At 39.2% G+C, this 24407-nt stretch overlaps 2 protein-coding genes across 2 annotated transcripts in view; one reads left to right on the top strand and one right to left on the bottom strand.

The window, feature by feature from the left end:
- LOC114643414 (uncharacterized) overlaps positions 1-24407 on the bottom strand; it is a 1023859-nt gene that overhangs the window by 859936 nt on the left and 139516 nt on the right. The gene's annotated exons all lie outside the window — the stretch shown is intronic.
- Positions 237-24351, top strand: LOC114644006 (E3 ubiquitin/ISG15 ligase TRIM25-like). The gene is made up of 4 exons (XM_051927976.1): positions 237-894; positions 18328-18423; positions 22839-23072; positions 24133-24351. The coding sequence occupies exons 1-4, from the start codon at positions 298-300 to the stop codon at positions 24334-24336; spliced, it is 1131 nt and encodes a 376-aa protein (XP_051783936.1). The 5' UTR covers positions 237-297; the 3' UTR covers positions 24337-24351.

Here is a 24407-nt window from a genome sequence, read left to right on the forward strand (position 1 = left end):
TCAATGTGTAATAAATGAATAAGAAATACTGACGTGAATGACACTTTAGCAGACCCCCTGTGACAGGTCATCTATTCTGTCACTTGGTGGTCTTCACTCTCTGAGCTCCTGTCTCACATTAACTGTTCACCTTCAGTGTCTCCTCAGATGTTCTCTCTGTGAGCTCTCAGCTTTCTCTTTAAATCTCCTCCTCCTCCTCCTCACTGAGCTCAGACTAACTTTCACTTTCGTTTCTTCACAAGTCACTTCCTTGTTCCTCTGACTGATTCTCTCTGCCTGCCTGTCCTCAGACTGACGATGGCTGAAGCCCAGCTGTTTGTGTCACAGGACGAGTTCACCTGCTCGGTGTGTCTGGACACCCTGACTGACCCCGTCACCATCCCCTGTGGTCACAATTTCTGTCTGAAGTGCCTCACGGACTGCTGGGATCAGAACCAAGAGTGCAGCTGTCCTCAGTGCAGAGAAAACTTCACCACAAGGCCTGCTCTGCGAAGAAATAATCTGCTGAATGAAGTCATAAAGAAATTAAAGAAGACAACAATCAGTCCTCCTCCTCTTCCTCCTACTCCTCCTCCTCAGAATTATGCCGGCCCTGGAGATGTGGAGTGTGACTTCTGTACTGGTAAGAAGTTCAGAGCGGTGAAGTCCTGTCTCACCTGCCCGGCCTCCTACTGTCAGACTCACCTGCAGCCTCACTATGAAGGACCTCCCTGGAAGGGACACAAGCTGGTTGATCCTGACAGAAATCTGAAGGAGAAACTCTGTGAGAAACATCAGAAAAGTCTGGAGATGTTTTGCAAAACTGATCAGATGTGTATTTGCATGATGTGTGGAATGACTGAACATAACGGGCATAAAATGGTCGAGCTGGAGATGGAAAGAGAAGAAAAGCAGGTGAGTGATGTTTAATGTTTAATGGAAACTGTTTGAATAACTTTGAGTTAAGGAATTTGTACATTTAATGTGACAGAGAAATCTCTTCATCTCCAGTAAAACTCGATTATCTGTCACTTGATTAACTGTCAGGACTAAATAACAAAAACGCAACCTTGTGCACGCCAGACACTACTGATTACTACTGCGACTTCTGCACATTGGAACAACAGAAATCCCAGTGTCCGTTACGTACCTTCAGCTGTAATGGTGGTTTGTAGCTTTTCTCTTTTGTTATAATTAAACTAAACTACTATACATTGTTATGGCCTATCAACATATGTGTGTGCTGTTTGAACTTATTAAACGTTTACGAAACAGCAACAGCTCTTCAAGTATTGCTTCAATGATGGAGTAGGAAGGCCAACAGTGAACGATAGAAAGTGGGATGCTGAAATAATTGAAAAATGTGTGAAAATGGAAACCAGTGACAGTAACGTTATTCTGTATTAATGTTAATGGTCTTCTGCATTGTCATTTTCTTTATATATTCTGTTATATCAGGTTGTGTTAATATATTGTGGTGTGCAGGCAGCTTGTGATGTTCTGTATGGGGGCAGAAAGGGCGGAAAGCTGTAAGTGATGGGACTGGCTGAGGGGCTTCTGTTCTGTGAGGGGCGGACGGGAGAAGTGAGGAGAGAAGTGAAGGTGTGGAGCAGGGAGTCAGGAGACAATAAGCTGGAGTGTTTGTGTATCAAAAAGACACAACGAGAGTGGCAGGAGATCAACTGATCGGTAGGGAAAGCTTTCTGTGATTGTTTAGGAGGTGAGCTCTGTAACCAAATAACGGAGTGTAAGACAGGACACCGCCTGTGAGGGAACGAAGACTCCACGTAAAACATAGAAAACTCCAGGACCTCTGAGTTATATTTGCTTATTACGCTGGTCATTACAATATTATATAAATTAATTCATTTTGCTAATATAGTTTTTTACGACTGTTCTCTAAACTAATCTACTGTATGTCATTTTTAAAGTAGCTGCTCTGTTTTCCGTGTTTTCTCTTATCCGTCACAGACTCGGTCCTGACCCCTGACTGATAATCGAGGTTTTACTGGACCTTATAAACCTGATGTTTCAAGTTCAGAGCATTGGCTGCTGGAGTCCATCCTGGTGAGACTGGTGCAAGTCATGAAACAGCTCAGGATGAGATCCCCAAGATGGCCCACAAACAACTGAGTTCTCTCAAAGCATTACCTCCACCTGAGTGACCATAAACCAAGTCAGGAGTTCACCTGCTCAGAGTCTGAGATCTTCTCACTGTGACTTGTTAGTTAAGATAAAGTCAGGTGGTGAATTCTGGGAGTTGACATCACCATAACTGTGTGAAGGAGAAGGCTGTAGCTGTTGTGAGGGTCTCTTCATAAATTCAGTAAGAAAACTAAAGTGGACTTCAATCAGTTCAGAGCAGCGTCTCACACACACAGAGGAGCTGTAAGGGAGTGCAGGCAACCTGTGAGGAAAACCAAACTGCCATCACAGTGCTGACTCTAGAAACTTAATAAGTAACTAAAAACTGAAGGAGAATTGAGATGAGAACATTTAAAAGCTGCTTCTGAATGAATGATGTTTACTGGGAAATTATTTGGTTAAAAATTATGAGAAATAAAACCACAAGTTGTGTGCCTTTCCTGTAAGTGCATTAGAAAGAACCAACTAAAGTAACACAGATACTTCCAGTTGAGCGAACGCTGGTGTGACTGGTTACTGCTGCTTTCTGTTGATTTTTAACTTTCTTTCTTCTTCAACTTTTTTACGATTAACTTACAATCTAATGGACTAAGCAGCTGTTTTCATTTTCTTTCGTGCAGATTTATTCGTTGAGTTTTATTTTTCAATCATTTAAAGCTAGACTGATTTCTATCTTGACTGCTGATTTGGCTGTATGGACTATTCTTAGGCTTATCCCCGCTTTGAAACTTACCTGGCGTTGTTCTCCGGACATCTGAGTTGTCTTCATCTTCGCTTTACCTGTGGACCGGTCAGATGTTTATTTGGTTCGTGTTTGTTTGGTCCCTCCTGTCGCTCACTATCCAACCTGCTTCAGTACTCACCTGTCTGAGCCTCCGCTGACTGGCCTGTATGTCCACCCAGACATTGTATTCCTCCCCAGTCGGAGATACATCCACCATTGTTCCCGCTGGAGTATCCAAACTGACAGTTCGATAATAATAAACTCTATCTGGTCCAGTTCTCGACGTCCTCCATGTAATTTAGGTAGAGTCGCTGACCACAGTGTGTAAGCCAGCCTAGGCCAGTCGGCTAACACTGTTGTTAAATACGATAACGCCATTGTCAACTTTGGTCTGCTGAAAATCTGTTCACTCACAAGCAGTAGGCCTCTCATCCACGATCTCCTCACTGATCGTAAGTTTGACTTTTACTGTCTAACCGAGACATGACAACCACCCAATGACTTTTCCCATCTTAACAAATCAACTCCCCCGGGGTTTGTTTACATCTCTCAACCCTGTGGCTCTGGCCGAGGTGGAGGTCTCGCGTTAATGTATCGTGAGAAGTGGAAAGTCCTGCCGTTATCTGTTCCTGCCTCAGTTCTTTTCAATCTCTTGTGTGTCAATTAACTGGACTTATTCCTACTATCATTGCAACTGTCTACCGGCCCCCTAAACCAAATAATGACTTTCTGAACGACTTTGCTGTTTTCCTTACACACTTATCTACTGTTTCATCAAACATAATACTTCTGGGGGATTTCAATATACAAATGGATAATATCAGTTTAGCTGCGTTTTCCCAAAGTTTCTAAAATTCGGCAGCTCAAACTCAAAAAAATGGGATTCAGCAAAGGCCTGACGCGCAGAAATGACTCCACAGACAAAATATCTTCGTTTTCAAAAGTTTAGTTAAATTTTAAAAGTAAAACAGTTCACACAAAAATAAAGGAAGAAAAATTAAAATAGCAAAAAAATAGAAAAAATTATAATAAGAAAAAATTTAGTTCTAAGCTTAATCTGGTTACATCTTAAATCGTTACTAGTCACTTATAATTTCTGAACCATTTCAAAACGGTCAGAAAACTGTACGCTTATCCCATTTGTAAACTTAAAATCCATCCATCCAGTTCCACAGTTCCATTTGTAGCATCAGATGTAGTGTCGGACCCTGAAGGGAGATATGTGATGGTCATGGGCAACTTATATAACAGTAAAATGATTTTGATAAATGTTTATGCACCCAATGCTGATGATAAGGAATTCATGCAAAATCTATTTGCATCCATTCCCAATGTGAACACTCATAAAATTATAATGGCTGGGGACTTTAATTGTGTTTTAAATCCACTCTTAGATAGGACTCCTGTGACAGGGGGGACGACATCTAATACTGCAAAGTTAATTGCACAGTTTTTAAATGATCACAACTTATCAGACCCCTGGAGGTTTCTTAACCCAAACTCAAGAACATATTCGTTCTACTCACCAGTGCATTATAGCTACTCAAGAATTGATTATTTTTTTATAGATAATAATTTCCTGCCTACAATTAAATCATGCAAATATGACACAATTGTTATCTCTGACCATGCCCCTCTAGTCTTGGAGCTAAAATCAATAAGCCCCCTCACATACTCACCTCGCAGATGGCGTCTTAACCCTCTTTTATTGGCAGACAGAGAACTGCACAGAATTTATATCCAAACAAATCAGCTTCTTCCTAGAGACAAACACGTCCACAGAGGTTTCTGCAGGAACACTCTGGGAAACTCTAAAGGCCTTCTTAAGAGGCCAGATTATTTCATATCTTTCCCATAGAAATAAATTAGAAACCAAGAAAGTGTCCAGAGGCTAAGAAAGATGAAATTACTAGAATAGATGAAGAACAAGCCAGGCGTGCAAGTGAAGCTCTCCACAGGAAAAGGCAGGCCCTACATTCAGAACTTAACATCTTAACAACTAAAGAAACTGAACAACTCATTTATAAGTCTAGACAGCATTACTATGAACACGGAGAAAAAGCTAATAAGCTTTTAGCTCAACAAATTCATAAACAAGAAGTTCACAATGCAATACCAGTAATCACCAACAAGAATGGAGAAATAAAATCCATCCATCCATCCATTTTCCAACCCGCTGAATCCGAACACAGGGTCACGGGGGGTCTGCTGGAGCCAATCCCAGCCAACACAGGGCACAAGCAGGAACCAATCCTGGGCAGGGTGCCAACCCACCGCAGTAAACTTAAAATGGGTTTATCAAATCCCTCTTTACTGGGACCTGTTCTAAACACAACTAAACTTAATATCACACTGTTTCTCAATTATAGCAAGAAGATTCTATCTCTTACTAACTGATAGGGGGAAAAAAGACTACACCATTGTCTATGGCTATAGAAGAAATTATGTTCTATTCAGATAAAGCAAACATTAATATGAGTTTAACTCAAAACTTTAACTTTCTAAAATTGGCTCTTACATTTCCGGCCCCTAATTGGCTATGCAGGAGCGGAGACAATTACTATTCTTTACTTCAATATGAGCCAGTTAGCTTTATATTAACTATTGTTTTCAAATCACTAGCAATAACACTGCAAACAAACACTTTAAAAATTTCATATTTCAAACATTGGCTGTTTCTTGAAGCAGGCACAGTTTATTCACAGGTCTGTCCAGTGTGCTGGTTGTGGTCTGCACACAAACTCTTCTGACTGCACCTTTGGCATCTGGCATTGTCTTGATGACTCGACCCATTACCCAGGAATTGCGAGGTGTAGCTTTATCTACAATTAAAACAACGTCCCCTGGTTCAAAATTTCTTCTTGGTGCTAGCCATTTTTGACGTTCCTGAAGTATTGGTAATACTCTTTATTCCATCTTTTCCAAAACAAATCAGCCATGTATTGAATTTGTTTCCAGCATCTTCTTGGGTATGGTTCATTTTCTGAAACGAGTTCGGGTGGTAATTTAGGTTTTGTCTTCAGTAACAACAAGTGATTGGGTGTGAGGGGTTCCAAATCCTTTTGGGTCATTCTGATATCTTTGTAAGGGGTCTGTTATTGAGTATTGATTCCACTCTACACATCATTGTAGGAAGGTTTTCATCATCGAGTGTTTGTTGGTTTAGTGTTGAATTTAAGATCTTTCTTATGCTCCTTATTTGTCTTTCCCACACTCCACCTTGATGAGAAGCTGATGGTGGATTGAAAATCCATTTGATTTGTTCTTGCATCATAACATCACTGATTTTTTTGTGTTCCAACTTTTTAATAGCTTCTCGTAGCTCTCTTTCTGCTCCAACATAATTTGTTCCATTGTCTGAGCGCATGATTTTAACTTGTCCTCTTCTATCGGTAAATTGGAGTATGGCTTGGATACAAGAATCAGTGTCTAAACTATGTGCGATCTCTATGTGCGCAGCTCTGGTTGTTAAACACGTGAAGATTACTCCGTACCTCTTAACTAGGCTTCTTCCTCTTTTGACTAGGAAGGGGCCAAAATAATCGACTCCAACATTTGTAAACGGTGGTTGGCTTGGTGCTAGGCGATCTTCTGGCAAATCTGCCATTTTTTGTTCACCTACTTTTGCGTTGTATCTTCTGCACGTTGTGCACTTTGAAATTATTTTTCTGATAGCTGAGTTTGCTTGAGGTATCCAGTATTTCTGGCGTAGCTGTGCGAGCACATAATTGTGCCCACAATGTCCAATTCGTTTATGAATGTGCTGCAATATTAGAGAAGCAACATGTGAATGCTTGTGTAGAATTGCAGGATGTTTAGCTTCTTCGGGCATTGCAGCTTTGCAGAGTCTTCCTCCAACTCTCAGTATTCCATCTTGTATGATCGGGTCAAGTTTATAGATTTGACTTTTCTTTTTAACACAAGTCTTTTTCTTTAAAGCCTGTAATTCCTCTGGAAATTCTTGCTGTTGACTGAGGCAGGTAAGCTCTGTTTCAGCTTTAACTAAATCGTCTAGAGAAATTGGATTTGTTTTTAGAGTCAGTTTATACTTTTTTGTGATGAGTGATTTTTGTTCTTCTGGATTACTTTTAGTCTGACTGACTTCTAGTTGGAATGTTTTTCTTTCATTTCTTATGTTCAGCATTAAGTCTTTAAACTTGAGGAACCAAGCCACTGCTTTCTTCAAGCGATGCCAATCTGAAAAGTAGGTGATTAGTTTGTTGATAGGCTCGGTTGCTTCCTCTATTTTTGTCATGTTGACTGCACAAGTTTTAACTTCTGGATCATCTTCAATGAGTGGATCATTCAGTTGATCTGATCTTTTTGGCCACTCCTTTTCAGACTTCAATAAGAAACCTGGACCTTGTGACCATGTGGTGCTTTTGAGAAAGTTTTCTATGCTTAGCCCTCTGGATGCTTGATCAGCCGGGTTAAGAGCAGATGTGACATACTTCTATTGTGAAGGCTGTGAATGATCTCTGATCATGGAGATTCTGTTGGCAACAAAGGTCTTGAACCGAGTGCTTTCATTTGAAATGTATTTTAGCTCCGTGGTGCTGTCAGTCCAAAATGTAGATTCTTCTAAGGGCATTTGTAGCTCACCTTTAAGCATTTTGTCCATTTTAACTGCCACAACGGCTGCTGTCAGCTCCAATCTTGGAATCGTGACCTGCATCAATGGTACAACTCTTGACTTGCCCATCAGGAATGAACAATGCTTTTTGCCCTCTTCGTTAGTTAAGACAAGGTAAGTGACAGTGCCATATCCATCTTCACTAGCATCTGTAAAATGGTGCATTTGTGCTGTCTTTATGGTTCCAAACCCGGTAGGTTTGAAGCATCTGTTCACTTTATAGTCTGTAAGTAACTGCAAATCATCCATCCATTTTTTCCATTTCTGAATGTGTTTGACTTCTACTTCTTCATCCCACCCAAATTTCTCTTTGCACAAGTCTCTTAGAATAAGTTTTGCTGGCAGTAAGGCGGGTGCTAGAAAACCAAGTGGATCATAAACTGAGCTAACGACAGACAGAATACCACGCCTTGTAGCGGGCTTGTTTTGTAACTTAATCTGAAATTTGAAACTGTCCGTTTGTGTGAACCACTGGACACCCAGGGCACGCTCTGTGGGAAGGAGACTGTGGCTCAAGACTAAGTCCTTTTGTTCATGAGCTCTGTCTTCTTCAGGAATAGACAATAAAACTTCTCTGTTGTTACTCACCCACTTAGTCAAATGAAAACCCCCTTTGAGGCATAGAGCTTGGAGGTCCTTTGCCAGCTTTATAGCTTGTTCCTCTGTTGTCACCGACCTTAAACAGTCATCCACGTAGAAGTTATTGAGAACGGTGTTAACAGCTTCTTCAGGAAATGTATCTCTGGAGTCTTCGGCTGATCTACGCAAAGCATAAGAAGCACAACTGGGTGAAGAAGTAGCACCAAAAAGATGTGCTGTCATTTTGTATTCTTCAAGGTCTTTACTTAGATTACCTTCAGGCCACCATAAAAAACGTAAAAGATCAGTGTCTCTATCTGGTACTTTAACTTGGTAGAACATTGACTTAATGTCTGCCATTAGTGCTACTGGCTCCTTTCTGAATCTTGTAAGGACGCCAATGAGTGTGTTAGTTAGGTCAGGGCCTTTTAATAATTGTTCATTAAGTGTGATTCCCTGGTAGGTGGCAGTGCAGTCAAAGACCACTCGAATTTTATTTTTCTTTGGATGATACACACCGTGATGTGGGATGTACCACACTCTGCCTTCGTTACTATTTAGGTTTTCTTTGGGTACCTTGACAGCGTAACCCTTGTCTATAATGTCTTTCATGAAGGCTTTATAGTCTCCATGGAAACCTGAATTTTTGCTCAGTTTTCTTTTGAGTCCTTTAGCACGCTGTTCAGCAATACAGCGATTGTTTGGCATTTTTAGTGTTTCATCCTTCAAAGGCAAATTTAAAGAGTAATGGCCACCTACCAGACTCGCAGATTCTGAGGCTACGCGCATGAACTTGATGTCCTCCTGTGACATCTCCTCCTTTTCTTCACAGCTGCGTTCTGGAAAATCTGTGTTATACTGTTGCAGCAACATATGCTCAATCTCTGTTATTGACACACGATTGATTGAGTGTTTGGGTAGCTTACCACTTTGTTCTGTGAGGTCATCTATCTTTTTGTATGGTCCACCAACCACCCATCAAAGTGCAGTCTTCATAGCATAGGGTCCACCTCCTTGGCTATACTGTATATGGTTCGTGACTCCTTGAAGATTTCTGGGTAGTTGATTCCTATTAAAAGATCAACTTCAGAGTCAATATGAGTTAGACGTACCTCTTTAAGATATGTCCACTTATCAGTATCTTCTTGTATTGGGATATTTTCTCTGTCCAATGGAATGGAGACCTGTGTAAAGACCTTTGGCAAATCAATATATTTATCATCATTGAGACCACAGACTTGTAAATCTGATAAGACAGAACTTTGACTTAGCACTTTTGAATCATCATCATAGTTATTCATAGTTTTGAGAAATACTTGTGTTCTTCTTCCTTGAAGGTTTAATTGTCTCTGGAGCCTTTCAGTGCAAACTGTTACTGTACTGCCTTGGTCTATAAAGGCGTATGTTTCTACATACCTTTCGCCTCTCTTAGATTTTACCTTTACAGGAACTACTTGTAGCGCACACTCTTCTCCGGCCCCAGTGAAGGCACAAGTTCCAGACTCTGTTTCCTCTTCAGTAGATGTCACCACACTAGCTGTAGATTTAAATGTTGCCCCGGGATCTTTTTTGATATGCAGGATGTCTGGGTGCTGAAAAGAACATGTCTGACATTTCATTCTTTCTTTACAATTCTTACCAAGGTGCCCCTGTTTGAGACAGCAAAAACATAAACCTTTAGATTTTAAAAAGTTAATTCTTTCTCTGTGCGGCAATTCTTTGATTTTACTACATTCAGCAAAGATATGCTGCCCATTACAGAATACACAAGGATTTTTAAATACACATGTATCATTAACAGTCTTTTCGACCAAAGTTTCTCTTGCCTCCTTTTCATCGACATCGGAAATACTTGTGGAGAAAATACTTCCCGATCTCTGTCCATATTTCTGAGGATACTTAGCTTTCTCAGTCTTTTCTTTTTTATCTGTACAAGTGTCACCTTGTGAAAACAAAGGGTCTAGAAGCATTTCAGCTTCGTCACGCAAAAAATTAATTAGTTCAGGTACGCCAGGTCTCTTTTTATTGTCTCTTGTAAGCTTATATGCATACCTCATCCATTCGTTATTCAGTGATGATGGAAATTTCTTACACACAACACGCACATTATTACTGTTATTAAATTCCCCACCGTTCCCTGAATCATTCATAGTGTTCATGCAGATAGAGAGGAAGTTGGCGTAATCTCTTAGAGCTTCCCCATCGTTTTGCTTTATTTGAGGCCATTTCAATGCTTTATTGAGGTATGCGTCTGCTACGAATAGCTCATTGCCATAATATCTTTCAAGCAATGTTTTAGCTTCTGAGTAGCCTTCATCTGGTGACATTCGTGCACAGCCTTTAATCATTTCTTGAGGCGAACCTCTGGTGTACTGGATCAAGTAATCTAATTTATCTTGTGAGTTTGTTAATACAGCACCCACAGCATGATTAAAGGCTCTGATGAAATCTGCATAGTCAAGTGGGTCACCTGAAAATAAAGGAACCTGTCTGTGTGGTACTTCATCTCGTGGCGCTGGGGTTGGTGCTGGTGCTGGAGGTGGAGTTGGAGTAGTAGCTCTGTTTTGTTGGGTTAACGATTTAGCCATTTCAATGACTGCTTTCTGACACTCAGCTTGATGTTTCTGATATTCGGCTTGATTTCATACTAATACATCTAGTATATCATTTCTGGAGCTTTGAGCGTCGGTTTGTGCACTAGTTGTGGGTTGTTCTTGCTTTTCTACCATAGCTTTAAGTTCATGTAACATTTGTAGAATACTATCAAGTTCTGTGCGTTCAAGTGTGACTGCCGATGAGGGTGATGATGCCGCTGCAGCGCTTTTCTGGGCTAAAGAGTCACATTTAATTTCTAAAGCGCGCTTTAACTGCGGAGAAGTCTTTCGTGTCTTTGACTTTGAGCGATTCCGTTCTTGCAATTGCATCTCTTCGAATTGCTTAACTAGCTGATCATCGGATTTATGTGATAACACTCTATTTGCATCTTTCAGCCATAGCTTTGTAACATTAACAAATTCGTTCCAATTCTTAGAACTTTCGGCGAATGTCGTTTTCTGTTTCTTAATCGCGCCTTCTTTACTTAACATTGATATTAGCCTTTGAATCAACTCTTCTATCTCACTGTGCGTTTCGCAAAAATTTTCAAGTCTTTCAGCTACTTCTAAATGATTTTCTGGAGTATCTTTAAGACTTTTTATTTCAGCTATAAGCACAGAAAGTTTATCTTTCCTCTGACTTATGTGTCCTTTAAGATCTCCGATAACTTTTTCTGACTTCGAGTCTGTACTCAATTCACTACTAATTTCACTGGAATTATGCTTAGACATTGCCATGATAACAGCACAAAGACTGACAGCTGCTTCTCTTGACAGCAACAAACGTCACAACAGGACCGTTCCAACAAGGCAGATATTTCCTTATAGCGAGGCTTCAAAAACTCAGGCAAAAGCAAAAGCGATCATCCACAAAGTCTTTATAATATCACAGTCTCTTAAAATCTTCTCAAGTTCAGGTGCGGAGACCTTGCTTTCATTACGATAACGCAGTGATAGAAGGTAAGAGCACAGTACCTCGTGATGACTCAGTTCTTTTTCTATCGTTGACAAGTTCAGGAGCAGAAGCGTCCTCTGTCCTCTGTCCTTAGATGGTAGATTCTAATTTCAAGGCCTTAAAATGGCAAGTTTTCTGACGAAAATGTAGCTGCGTCTTCCCAAAGTTTCTAAAATTCTGCAGCTCAAACTCAAAAAAATGGGATTCAGCAAAGGCCTGACGCGCAGAAATGACTCCACAGACAAAATATTAGTTAAATTTTAAAAGTAAAACAGTTCACACAAAAATAAAGGAAGAAAAATTAAGATAGCAAAAAAAAGAAAAAATTATAATAAGAAAAAATTTAGTTCTAAGCTTAATCTTGTTACATCTTAGATCATTACTAGTCACTTATAATTTCTGAACCATTTCAAAACGGTCAGAAAACTGTACGCTTATCCCATTTGTAAACTTAAAATGGGTTTATCAAATCCCTCTTTACTGGGACCTGTTCTAAACATAACTAAACTTAATATCACACTGTTTCTCAATTATAGCAAGAAGATTCTATCTCTAACTAACTTATAGGGGGAAAAAAGACTACACCATTGTCTATGGCTATAGAAGAAATTATGTTCTATTCAAGTAAAGCAAACATTAATATGAGTTTAACTCAAAACTTTAACTTTTTAAAATTGGCTCTTACAATCAGTGTCTCTCTTACTAGAGACTTTTCATCCTGCCTTGAGAGTTTTGGATTCCAGCAGCACACTGATGTTCCCACTCATTCTAAAGGACATATCTTGGACTTGATTTGCTGTTCTGGAGTTACCTGCTTGATTGTACTGCAGATGAACTCCACATAACTGATCATTTTCTTATTTCATTCAATGTTAAACTTGGACTTTCCAATACTAAGCTGTCCCATCTCATGTCTTTCTGTAATATTAAGATTAACTTAGACTGTCTTTCCTCTAGTTTTGATTCCCTTATGGACATTCATAATTTCTCCACTCCTGAAGAACTGGTCTCACACTATAACACTGGACTCAATGGTATTCTTAACTCTGTCTCTCCATTAAAACTTGATCTGTTTCTTTCTCCTTTTCTGCTCCCTGGTTCACACCTGAACTTCCGCTTTTGAAAGCCAAAGGCGGGCAACTTGAACAGTTATATAATAAAACTGGAGTCTTTGTTCACAAAGAGATGTACAAAAACCATATACTTTATTACAAGGACTGTATTGGCCAAACTAAATCTAACTATTACACTCACATGATTTCTACCAATGAAGGAAACACCAAGTCATTGTTGTCACTACTTCAGAATATCACACAACCCCAGGGCCGGATTAAGACCCTTAGATGTCCTAAGCACTCAGTAATTTTAGTGCCCCCTTACACTAGTAATTCAAAATATTAAAACAATAACAAACTAGAAAATGAAATTTTATTTTATTATAGAAAATTCAAAATTAAACGAAACATACTTATAGTAAGAAAGAAAATAATATTTACTTTTGTATGCTTCATTTTATTTTTATCTTAATAATTTTCTCCTACATTTTGTCCTTGCAAACTCTTTGATTAGATCTTCATAATCAATCTTACGTAACACATCTGCTTCTATACATAATAGAGATAACTTTTTTACTAAGAAAGATTTAGTTACAAAATTTTCACAGAATATTCTTTAAACCTTATATTAAGAATGTGTGTAAAAGATTTGCTAAATAATGAACGCAAAAGTCATAAATAAATTAAATAATAAAAATGGTAAAAATTCATGACAGTTAAAGTCGTACGGCAATGTAATGCTTAGAGCGGTTATATGCATTAAAAACTGCAAAACTGCCGCCTCCATGTCGTAAACTGAACAGCTTTAATTGTTATAGTACCTAGGGGTCGTGAAAATTGTCGTATCAAAATGAGACGAGGACCAAAATATTCATGAAAATCTCTAGTTTTTGATGAAGCAAACCAAATTCCAAAATATCAATTAGCGCAGACTTTGTTTCAGCTTTTTTGAAATTTTTTACATCTCATATTTAAGGATGTTTTAGGTCTCAAAGTGACTAAAAAATGGCTTAAATGGCTACAAATATTAATTTTATCTGCCATTATTCTAAGGACTACAAATTATCCAATCTCCTGTCAAAACCTGTAGAAATTGACTTTAACCCCAAAATTGATTTAAAAATGTATTTTGTGTGGCACTGCTTTTCGATAAAGATCTGATCGCGTTTTTATCATTATTTGAAGAGAAAATGGCATCTGAAATTTTACAAATTTTAACGTTTGGGGTCAATTTTAAAGGTTTTTTTGAAATGTATGATTTTCATTTTGACATGAAAACAGTAGATTTACCATTTTGATTATTTAATTTATTTATGGCTTTTGTGTCAATTTAGCAAATCTATTTACACATATTCTCAGTACAAGATTTGAAGAATATTTTGTGAAAATTTGTTAATAAATCCTTATTAGTAAAAAAGTTATAAACAATTTTATCCAATAGTAATCAGCTGTACGATTTTCACTTTTACATAATGTAAATGAATTTAAAAATATCAAAGAACAGAACTAAATAGACTTACCAGAATATTTTTTCCTCAAACTGGGACGATTTTTTGTTTTTTGCTTAAAACAGAAAATAACGCTTTCTACGCACTAGAAATTTATTTTAAGTTAAATAAAAGATAATTCACGAAATACAACAATTACATGATAATCATTTTTAATCAACTATTAACTATTATTTAAAAGCATAAAAACATATTGTTATGAATCAAATTATTTTCACAATATTTTGACATAACATGGCATTTAAGAGAATCGCCATGAAACAGGAATTCCCCATCGCAGATGGCACCAGTATGCAGAACGCACTGTGTAAGGCGCCATCTACCAACAGTGACGCCATGGGAGGTACAGGGAGGCATTATTCATTTTTCATTAAATTTTGAAAATGGCTATAAATTTAATAAATTTACAAATTTATGTGATAAATTCGGCCATGAAAAATGTTTGTGGTGCCCCCTTTACCCTTGATGCCCTAAGCATGTGCTTACTTTGCTTATATGGTTAATCCAGCACTGCACACCCCCAGATTCTTTACCTTCTCACCTTTACTCAACTGATTTGTGCAATTCCTTTATGTCCTTTTTTAATGAATAAATCCAGAAGATTCACCAGTCTCTCTGTACGGATCCTCCAGTACTTTATTTGAATTTCACCCACCAACGCACTCATTTTCCTCTTTTCAGCTTCCTACCTTCTCAGAAATCTCAGATCTCGTCTGTAAGTCTAAGCCATCCACCTGTCAACTGGACCCCCTCCCTACAGTTCTGCTCAAAGCCTGCCTCCCCTCTCTGGTCCCCCTTATCTCTGCTATAATCCACTCTTCTCTCACTACTGGTTCTGTTCCTTCATCTTTTAAAACTGCTGCAATATCCCCAATACTGATAAAGCCTGGTGCCAGTCTGACTAATTTCAGGAATTTTCGTCTTATTTCTAATCAACCCTTCATTTCCAAAATTCTTGAAAAAATAGAGACTATTCAACTTCATTCTCATTTATCTCCAAATAATCTGTATGAACAGTTCCAGTCTGGTTTGCGCCCCCTCCATAGTACAGAAACGGCAGTTTTCAAACTTACTAACGACCTCCTTATGGCAGCTGATTCTGGTTTAATTCCTATTCTCATCCTCCTTGATTTGAGTGCGGCCTTTGACACTATTTGTCACACGACTCTTCTCAATAGATTATCTTCGATTGGCATTACCCACACTCCACTAGACTGGTTCAGATCCTACCTCTCAGGCCGCACTCAGTTTGTTCAGCTTAAAACTTTCACATCCCAGCCCACCGCTGTTACTTCAGGTGGGCTCTGTCCTGGGGCCTCTCCTTTTCATTACTTACCTCCTTCCCCTTGGTAATATCTTTCATAAATATAACATTAGCTTCCACTGTTATGCTGATGACACCCAGCTCTACCTCACTAGCAAACCTACTGCTTCCTTTCCACCCTCCACACTTACTGATTGCATAGCAGAAATCAAATCCTGGTTTTCTTCAAATTTTCTTAAATTAAATAACAACAAGTGACAAACTGAGGTTCTCCTCATTGGTACAAAATCAACATTATCCAAAACTGATCATTTATCTTTTGTTATTGATAATTCCTCTGTCTCCCCTTCTCCACAGGTGTCATCCTTGACAGTACTTTATCCTTTCAGTCCCACATCAATAACATCTCCCAGTCTGTGTAACGTTAATCGTATTCGCCCCTCCATCACTCCACACACCACTGCTCTCCTCGTTCATAGCCTTGTCACTTCTCGTCTGGATTATTGCAATTCCCTTTTCTTTGGTCTTTCTCACAAATCTCTTTATAAGCTTAAACTGGTCCAGAATTCAGCTGCCCTCATCATTACTAGAACCCCCTCTATTCACCATATCACTCCCGCCTTGTAGAAGCTTCACTGGCTTCCATAAGTTCAGAATTCAATTCAAAATTCTCCAACTAACTTTTAAGGCTCTCCACAACCTCAGCCCTCCATATCTGCCTGACCTCCTCCATGTTGCCATTCCCTCCCGTACCCTTAGATCCTCTTCCTCCATTCACTTGACTGTCCCCTTCGTCCGTCTTACCACCATGGGGGGCACAGCATTCAGTTACTCTGGAACTCACTACCACCTGAGCTTAGAAATATTGAATCATTCTGACTTTACAAATCTAAACGTAAAACTCATTTGTTTAAGACGGCTTGTTCTCTTTGATTACAATTACTCTGTCTGACTTTAACTTTTGTATTTTACTTTTGTTTATAATCTGTGTTTTGTCCATTGTTCAGTGTCCTTGAGTGTTTAGAAAGACGCCTACAAATAAATAAAATGTATTATTATTATTATTATTATTATTATTATTATTATTATTTATTTTTGGTGTTGTCTGTTGATGTCGTCTGTCTGCATACACTTGAATACGTACATCTTCAGTTGTCCTTATATTATAAATACATTTTATTTTTCGACTGTGACTTGTCCCTGGTGGAGTTTGCATGTTCTCATTGTCTTCATGTGGGTTTCCTCCTACAATCGAAAGACATGCAGTTTAGGTGGACTGGGGCTTTGGCACATTAGCTCTATTGTGTGTGTATTCAACCTCGATTTTCTTGATTTTCCTCTCTTCTTAGTGAATCAGAATTAGGGGGATCTCAAAAATATGGCCTGTTAAAGCCCACTGAGACACTCCTTGGGTGATTTGTGGATATACAAGAAAAGAGAAATTGTCTTCTTTCCAGTGTGAGGTGCGCAGAGTGAAGAGTAAAGCAGACAGGCCTGTTCCTTGCGCTGCTCCAGTGTTGCTCACACAGTCCTTGAGTCTGCCTGACAGATAGTCCATCATCAGGACACCACAGGCTCACCCACCTGCACATCTCTGAGCTGACCACTTAACAGCGATGGCTGTGTGGTCTTGAAGGCTCTGGTGAAACCAAAACACATAAACATAATAAACATCTCTCTGTTATAAGAGACGAGACGTGATCTTTCTGAAGAGACTTTTTGTAAGTCCAGAGACACAGATGCAAGATCCACAAGATGGAGACTTTGGCCATCTCAAAAGTCTACAAAAAATGATAGTAAAGATCGCATTCACACAAACAATCTGAAATTATTACTCAGTGAAATAAGAGAACAGCAAAATGAGATTGAATATATTGTTTGGAGTGAAACTTTAAGTCAGAGACTTGTAGATCGTCTAATTCGTGTTGCCATCACGGTAAAGTAGTGTTTCTTCCCAATGAAGAGGCCTCTCTGCGAGAATTAAAAGATTTGTGGTTTGGTGAAAGTAAAATCCACATACGCGGTCACGCTTGGGTCACAGAGTGGCACAGATACACAGGAGATTTTAGAGACAAACGTTATTCAGACACTTCAAACAAACATAAGTCTCTTTCAGGAGTGAATCGAGCTCCGTGTGTAGTCGGAGGGGACAGTTCTGTCTCTCAATTAGAAGAAAAGAAAATCTTCCTGTTCATAGGGGTGCGCCTCGGGAGCGGGACCACCACAGGAGCAGAGGATGTCTGGGTGAGAAGAGAGACAAGGCAGTGAGACGAAAGGACAGGTGCTGTACAGGCTTTTAAATGTTTGAAGCGCCGCACAAACCAAACCTGCGGGTGGGCGAGCGAAGTGAGCAGGGGGCAGAGCTCACTAGTTTTATTAAAAATAATAATCCGTCACCTAAACAAAACACCTGAGGTAAGTAACATATACAAATATCATTTCTGATTCTTAAAATTCTATTAGGTTGCCTTGTAGATCCTATAATTACTGACATGACGTGTTTAAGTCCTCCTGGCCTTTCACCAGTTTCTTTACTTTACACTCCAGTTTGTTTTTATTATTTTTTGGTGTTGTGTGAACTTCACATTTCCCAGTTTGTCGATGTGATGTCTTCTAAACGTCAAGAACTAACTCACACACCTGTGTGCCTTCAAACTGTCTTCTGTATTTGATGCACTCTTCAAACCCAAATTCGATTTTACATCAATTAAATTAAACCTTTCTTTTCATCTTTATTGTCATCCCTGTTTGTTATATCAAATCTAAGTTGTGTCATGAAATATCAAACAAATGTGATGTGAAAATATCAGGAGTCAGAAAGAGAAGAAGAAATCACAAAGTGAATGTGAATTCTGATCTGACCACACGTGTCCTCTTGTGTGTACAAACAGAAACAGCTGGGGGCGACACTGAGTGACATCAAGAGGGGACTTGAGGAGAGAGAGAAGACACTGAAGGAGATGAGGAGGGCGATGGAGGAGATGAAGGTGAGTGGAATAGGAAGACAACACTTAATTTCAAAGAGAGGAGAAATAAATGAGAAATTGTAGAGCAGCAGAGCTTCACTGGTGATGATGAGTAGGGACACGAGAAGGGAGAGTTAGAGAAGACGTTGTGTGGTGTCCTTCATGGCCTTTCACTGTTGACAGAATCCCAGGTGTTACTCAGTGGACACTCAGACAGCTTCACCCTAAAGTCCTCTGATATTCCATCAGCTGCTTAAAGGGGACTTAACTCTACTAACAGAAACTCACACTGAAGGTCTACGCTGATGTTCTGAATTAGATCAGCGGGCACAATGTCCATTAATGGTCTAAGTTGTTTTTATTTTAAAAACAGCATTGCATACAATCAAGTTCAACTTATACCACAAATGACTTTCAAAGTCAAAATAAAAAATAAAAATCAGAAAGTTAAAACAGAAATCTAAACAAACAAAAAAAATGCAAAAAATAAAAAACTATGAAACAGTATTCACACTACAACCCAGAAAAAGAGAGAAGAGCCGAGAGCTGGGACAAGATTCATAATAATTTAGAAAAATTAATAAATAAATAGATAGATACAAAGGCGGAATTTTCTTTTCCCCTGCTATGGTTGCTTATTTTAAAGTTTTATTAATTAGATCTTGCTATATTTTATAAAGGTTTTGAACTGATCTTCTAAGTGAGAATTTGTTTTTTTAAATGTCAGACATCAGTGACCCAGTGACTTATCACAGGTGGGCTGGGGGTCTTCAAGTTCAGCAGGACAAGTCCACGAGCTCACAATGTGGTCAAGGCAGTTACAGTCAATGTGTCCTCCTCCACTTTAGGCCCCTCTGGTAGCCCACCAACCACAGCTGTTAGTGAGTTAGGAGTGATTGTGACCCCACTGCTGTCTGATTAAACATTCAAACATTTTGGCCCTAAATGATGTTACTTTGTTGTCCTCACTAAACATGTTGCCCAGTGAGGCTGGAGCTCGATTACCACACTTGCAGGTTGGATTCTTCCCAATTTTAAATGAGATAAATGTGATCGATGAAAGAGTCGAAGGCAGATGGTTGAATTCTTCGCACATATGGAGCTGGATTGTGTTCTATGCATGACTGACTTCAACTCCTTTTCTGAGATATTCATTTAAAGGTCCTTTTCCCGCCGTACCCTAGGACTCTTAAAGGGGAGATTCTTTGAAATGTTTTTATATGTTGATGAGATGTTGACTGACTCCTCAAGACTGATTAGGATTTCTTCTGGAAAAGAAATGGTTGGGAGGTGTAGAAAATTGGGTAGGTTTTTTGGGTAGATTTTTGTTGTCTGTAGCTTCTGTAAACTTTTCTAATAATAGTGGAGCTAACTTAGTTGAAAACGTCTTTATAAAATTCCACTGGTCGCCATCAGGGCCTGTTGTTTTCCCTCTTTGGAGTGAGTTTACAGCATCCAGTAGTTCCGAGAGTGTCAGAGGTTTGTCCAGATCCTCTTCACTAAGAGTGTCCAGCTGTCGTATTTGCATTACATCAAACAACTCCTCAGATTGTGTATTGTCTTCTTTAAACTGAGTAGAATATAAGACTTAGAGTACTTGCTAAATGTGTGATTTATATTTTTAGGCTTCATCACCTTATCTCCAGTTGAACTGGTAATTTTTGTTATTGAGTTGTAAACTTCTAAATTGTTGATTGCTGAGCTAAGATCTTATTAGCCTTCTCTCCATGTTCACTGTAATGATGTTGCGATTTAAAGATGAGTTGTTCAGGTTCTTTTGTTATCAAGAGGTTACATTCTGATTGGAGAGCTTGTCTTTTCTTGCAAAATACCTCATTTGGAGTGATGGGATTATTCTTGATTTATTCTGTAAATCGTAATGGTCTTCTCTTGTTCATTGTTGTATATTTCAGTTTTATTAGAGTCCATAGCTTAAGGATCTCCACTGTTTGACTGAGTGCAGACTTTACATAACTTACACCTCCAAATGTTTTACTTCAGCTTTAATATTTTATCACAAAGGACAGTAAGGTTGTCCAGTGGTGGTATCTGCTGAATCTCAGATCCACTTTCCTCCATTCAGTTTTCTGTGGAGTTTACCCCTTCTTCCAGTATCTCAGTGGGTTTCTTCTAGTTTTTCAAGATCTTCCACCACATCCTCACATTTCAGTTTGGTTTATTGCCAGAAACCCCAAATTGGCTTCCATTGTAATCACTAGTGTAGCTCTGACCCTGTAGTGATCTGGCAGACTGTCTATGGTAGCACACTCTCCGATGCCCTGTTCTGCCAGGATTCATTTATGTGAAAGTTCTCATCCAGCAGAGACAGAAGTCTTCACACACATTTCTGTGCCCAGACAGACCAAACTTATCCAATCTAATTTATTTAACACAGACTCACATTAAACAGAGCAAATCCACCGAGTGTAATAAAGTACTAAACACAGCCGGTCCATACCAGTGGGGTGTGTCTTTAGTTCAAAGAAAGAAGGCGGGGCACAATCTGTCACTCAACGTTGTGTAGTCCAATCCAGACAAAGAGGTGACAGCTGAAGAAGTAGAAGTGAAGGAGAGCCAACCTCACAGACCGACTTTCACTTTGGTTTATGTTTCTACGCTCATCTACTTTTGTTGTTTCCTCCTAGAATTCCTGCTTATTACTGACGCATGAAATCCCCTCTCTACACACATGATGACTGTGACATTATCAGTCAGGATTCCTTCTACTAGATGTAGTTCGAAGTCTTGTTTCATGTCTGTTTTGTTTATTTATTAATGTTAATGTTGATTTGGTTGAGTATCTGCTTTATTATTTGTTTTTGATTTAGTTTATATGCTGCCCATGTTATGTTTCATGTGGTTTGCGTGTGGCTCACCAAGAGGTGGACCCTCTGCCAATCACCACCAGCAGCTTCCCTTCCACCTTATAAACTCAGAGGGTCTCTCACAGATTCAACTGTGAATGTGCTCTCTGAGTTTGATGAGTTCTTGTGTTCTTTTTGCTGTGCCTTATGCTTTTGCGATTTGCTGGATTTTGTCAGCCTGTGGTTTGTTCTTCAACAACTGTCTTTGGATTCTGTTTGGAAACTTTGTTTGTTTTGGATTGGCTTGTTTGGCTCAAAAGAGTGTCTGTGTATTTGGAATACATCTTTATGAAGAATAAATCTATCTATCTATCTATCTATCTATCTATCTATCTATCTATCTATCTATCTATCTATCTATCTATCTATCTATCTATCTATCTATCTATCTATCTATCTATCTATCTATCTATCTATCTATCTATCTATCTATCTATCTATCTATCTATCTATTTTCCCCAGTCTTATGTGTGGCATAGGCTGAACTTCTGATCACTTTGTCACTACTGCTCCTCAGCTTTTTACCAACGTCTTTAAATTGTTCTGCAGTACTGGTGGTCCGATCCTAACTCTGATCGTAACTTTTCCACACATTTTAAAATGACAACTGTCTCCTTCAATCCCTGTTCTGGCCAGGATCCTATCCACCCATCCAGGGAGGTTTTCCACGTCTGTACCAAAAGGCAAAACACCATATGAGACTCTCTGTATTTGGTGTAAACCTTCATCTAAACTCTCTAATAATTAATCTCATATTATCATTTCTTCCTCATTCTAATGGCTGGTTAGTAGGTGACCTTTTAGGGCTTCTCATCCTTGCCTTCTATCACAGAGTTATGTGAGTCACTGTCCAGATGTGCAAACTTCTAAAAACAGCAGAACACCTCCAGCTTTGGGGTTGGTGTTCCTGGACAGCAGGCACCTTTTACCTCACATTTACATCCCACATAGAACACCCCACCAGGTGTCAACGTATAAGTTTGAGCCATAGTTACAATGCTGAATTCATTAGTAATATTTCAAAGTACCTAAATGAAGAAGAGATACATCAAACATGGAAATAAAGACTCACAACTCTGAGCTTCTTCTTCTTCTTCTTCTTCTTCTTCTTCTTCTTCTTCTTCTTCTTCTTCTTCTTCTTCTTCTGTGTTGTCCTACTCCACAACTAACTTCAGGCCGAGCAGGAGATGCCTTTTTATAAAGGCTGATTTTATATAAACTATCAGGTCAAATGGAGTCATAAACAAGACAGTACAAGTGTCCACAGCAGCTCCTGTCATTGGCTCTCAACATCCTTCACAAGGAAGCCTTTCATGACTGCGTATCTCATAAAGTTCTGCAGTTTCATTAATAGCAGCATCAGCAGAGTGATGATGTTACTCAGCATAATGGAGGGAACATATTGTGTGGGTGGCAGTCTGCAACTGACCTCCCTTCTGCAAATAAAGTACCATCAGTCAGTCAAGCCAATTCAAACTGTCCTTCACAACATCAAAATAACAACAAATGTGCCTCTTGATTGGTTATTCTTATCAGGTGATGCAATTCTAAATCTTTATCCTATTTATTCAGATGTCTGTGGTAAGAGAGATGGAAGAAAATGAGAAGAGCTTCACTGCTCTGATGCGGTGCATTGAGGAAGCCCACAGGAAACTGACTGAGAGGATCAGAGAACAAGAAAAGAGAGAAATGGAGAAGGCTGAAGGAGTCATGGAGCGACTGGAGAAGGAGATCAAGGAGCTGAAGAGGAGAGAAGCTGAGCTGAAGGAGCTTTCAGAGACCAAGGACCATCTCCACTTCCTGCAGGTGAGAGCGACACTTCACAGGGAGTCTGATCAGACTGAGGTGTGTGGGACAGGAGAACATTTAGGGAGAATTTTTAAAGAACTGAGGAGTTTGAACAACATGACAAGAACAGGCCATTAAGCCCAACACAGACCATCTTTTCATATTTCTTTAACATTTCAAATTTTCTTTTTACAAATATCTGAAAGTTGTTTACTTCATGTACATGGCAGCCAGATGAATCTACAGCTGTCTGTGTGAAAAAGTGATTTTTTTATGAAGTGTAAAAGATGACATCTAGTAAAGGATGGTGCCAACTCTTTTGCCAGGCCACCTCCTGATGTCTCCATCCTTAAACTGATGGGATTCAAATCCTTCAGCATTTCCTCACAGCTCAGACCCCACAGTCCAGTCTCGTTTCTCATCTACCATCTTTCTTGTGTGTTTTTCTCTCACACTCCACACAATAGTCCTGATGTCGACTGTGTTTCACATACGTTAGTGAGATTCTCTTCTTGATTTACAGTCCACACATGGTGGTTGCTAAATAACTCAGCTCTCCGTAGCTTTCTCTCTTTTGTATGGTTGATGATGATGATGATGATGAATACACAAATGCTCCAAGGATTTCCTCACAAGTCACATTTCTGAGCTGCAGACCTTCAATTATAAAACCATATTAAAGAGCTTTCTCCCTACAAGTGTTAGTCTTTACATTTAATTTAATTTAATTTAATTTTTTCTCAGAACCATAAAAAGCCAAACACCTTGTATTGTGTGCCAAGTCAATTCTGAAACCACCTGCCCCCTCAATCCCTTTATTGTGACTCTCTTATCATGGAGTCCTGTATGAAAAGCTCATTGATAGTTAAGGTTGATAATCTCTGATGCTCCACTACACTCCACCAAATATTCTCTGATAAATAACCAACAAGTCAATGACAGGCATTCACACCATCTCAACCCAGGCTGACTTCCCACCACACTGATCCTTAATTCAGAAGAGCACCCTCTTATCAACATTACTTACTTTTTAATGTCTCGTTTCTGAAATCTTGTCCCCTCTTCTCTCCTTATTCAGACTTTCTCATCTCGCTGTGTCCTTCCTGCTGATGGAGAGTCGCCGAGCTTCACTGTCACCTCTGATTTCTCATGTGAGGACCTGAGAAAGGAGCTGTCATGTCTGACAAAGAGTCTGGAGAAGATCAGCGAGGGGGACATCATGACATGGACTCCATCAGGTACAGCGTCTGGTGACACTGTGTTTGTTATTGAAGTCCATTAGGAGGACCAGAGTGACAATAAGAGGACACTGAAGAAGGCCTACTCTTTAAAATTTATCTGCCATCCTTTACT

The sequence above is a fragment of the Erpetoichthys calabaricus genome, chromosome 5 (genome assembly GCF_900747795.2).
Source record: "Erpetoichthys calabaricus chromosome 5, fErpCal1.3, whole genome shotgun sequence".
NCBI classification, from domain to species: Eukaryota; Metazoa; Chordata; class Cladistia; order Polypteriformes; family Polypteridae; genus Erpetoichthys; species Erpetoichthys calabaricus.

What these genes read in the sequence shown, in the direction of transcription:
- LOC114644006 (XM_051927976.1), top strand. Translation starts at nt 298, where the DNA reads ATGGCTGAAGCCCAGCTGTTTGTGTCACAGGACGAGTTCACCTGCTCG. An exon ending in TGGAAAGAGAAGAAAAGCAG is followed by an intron (nt 895 to 18,327) that starts GTGAGTGATGTT and finishes GTGTACAAACAG; the next exon opens with AAACAGCTGGGGGCGACACT. An exon ending in GGGCGATGGAGGAGATGAAG is followed by an intron (nt 18,424 to 22,838) that starts GTGAGTGGAATA and finishes CTATTTATTCAG; the next exon opens with ATGTCTGTGGTAAGAGAGAT.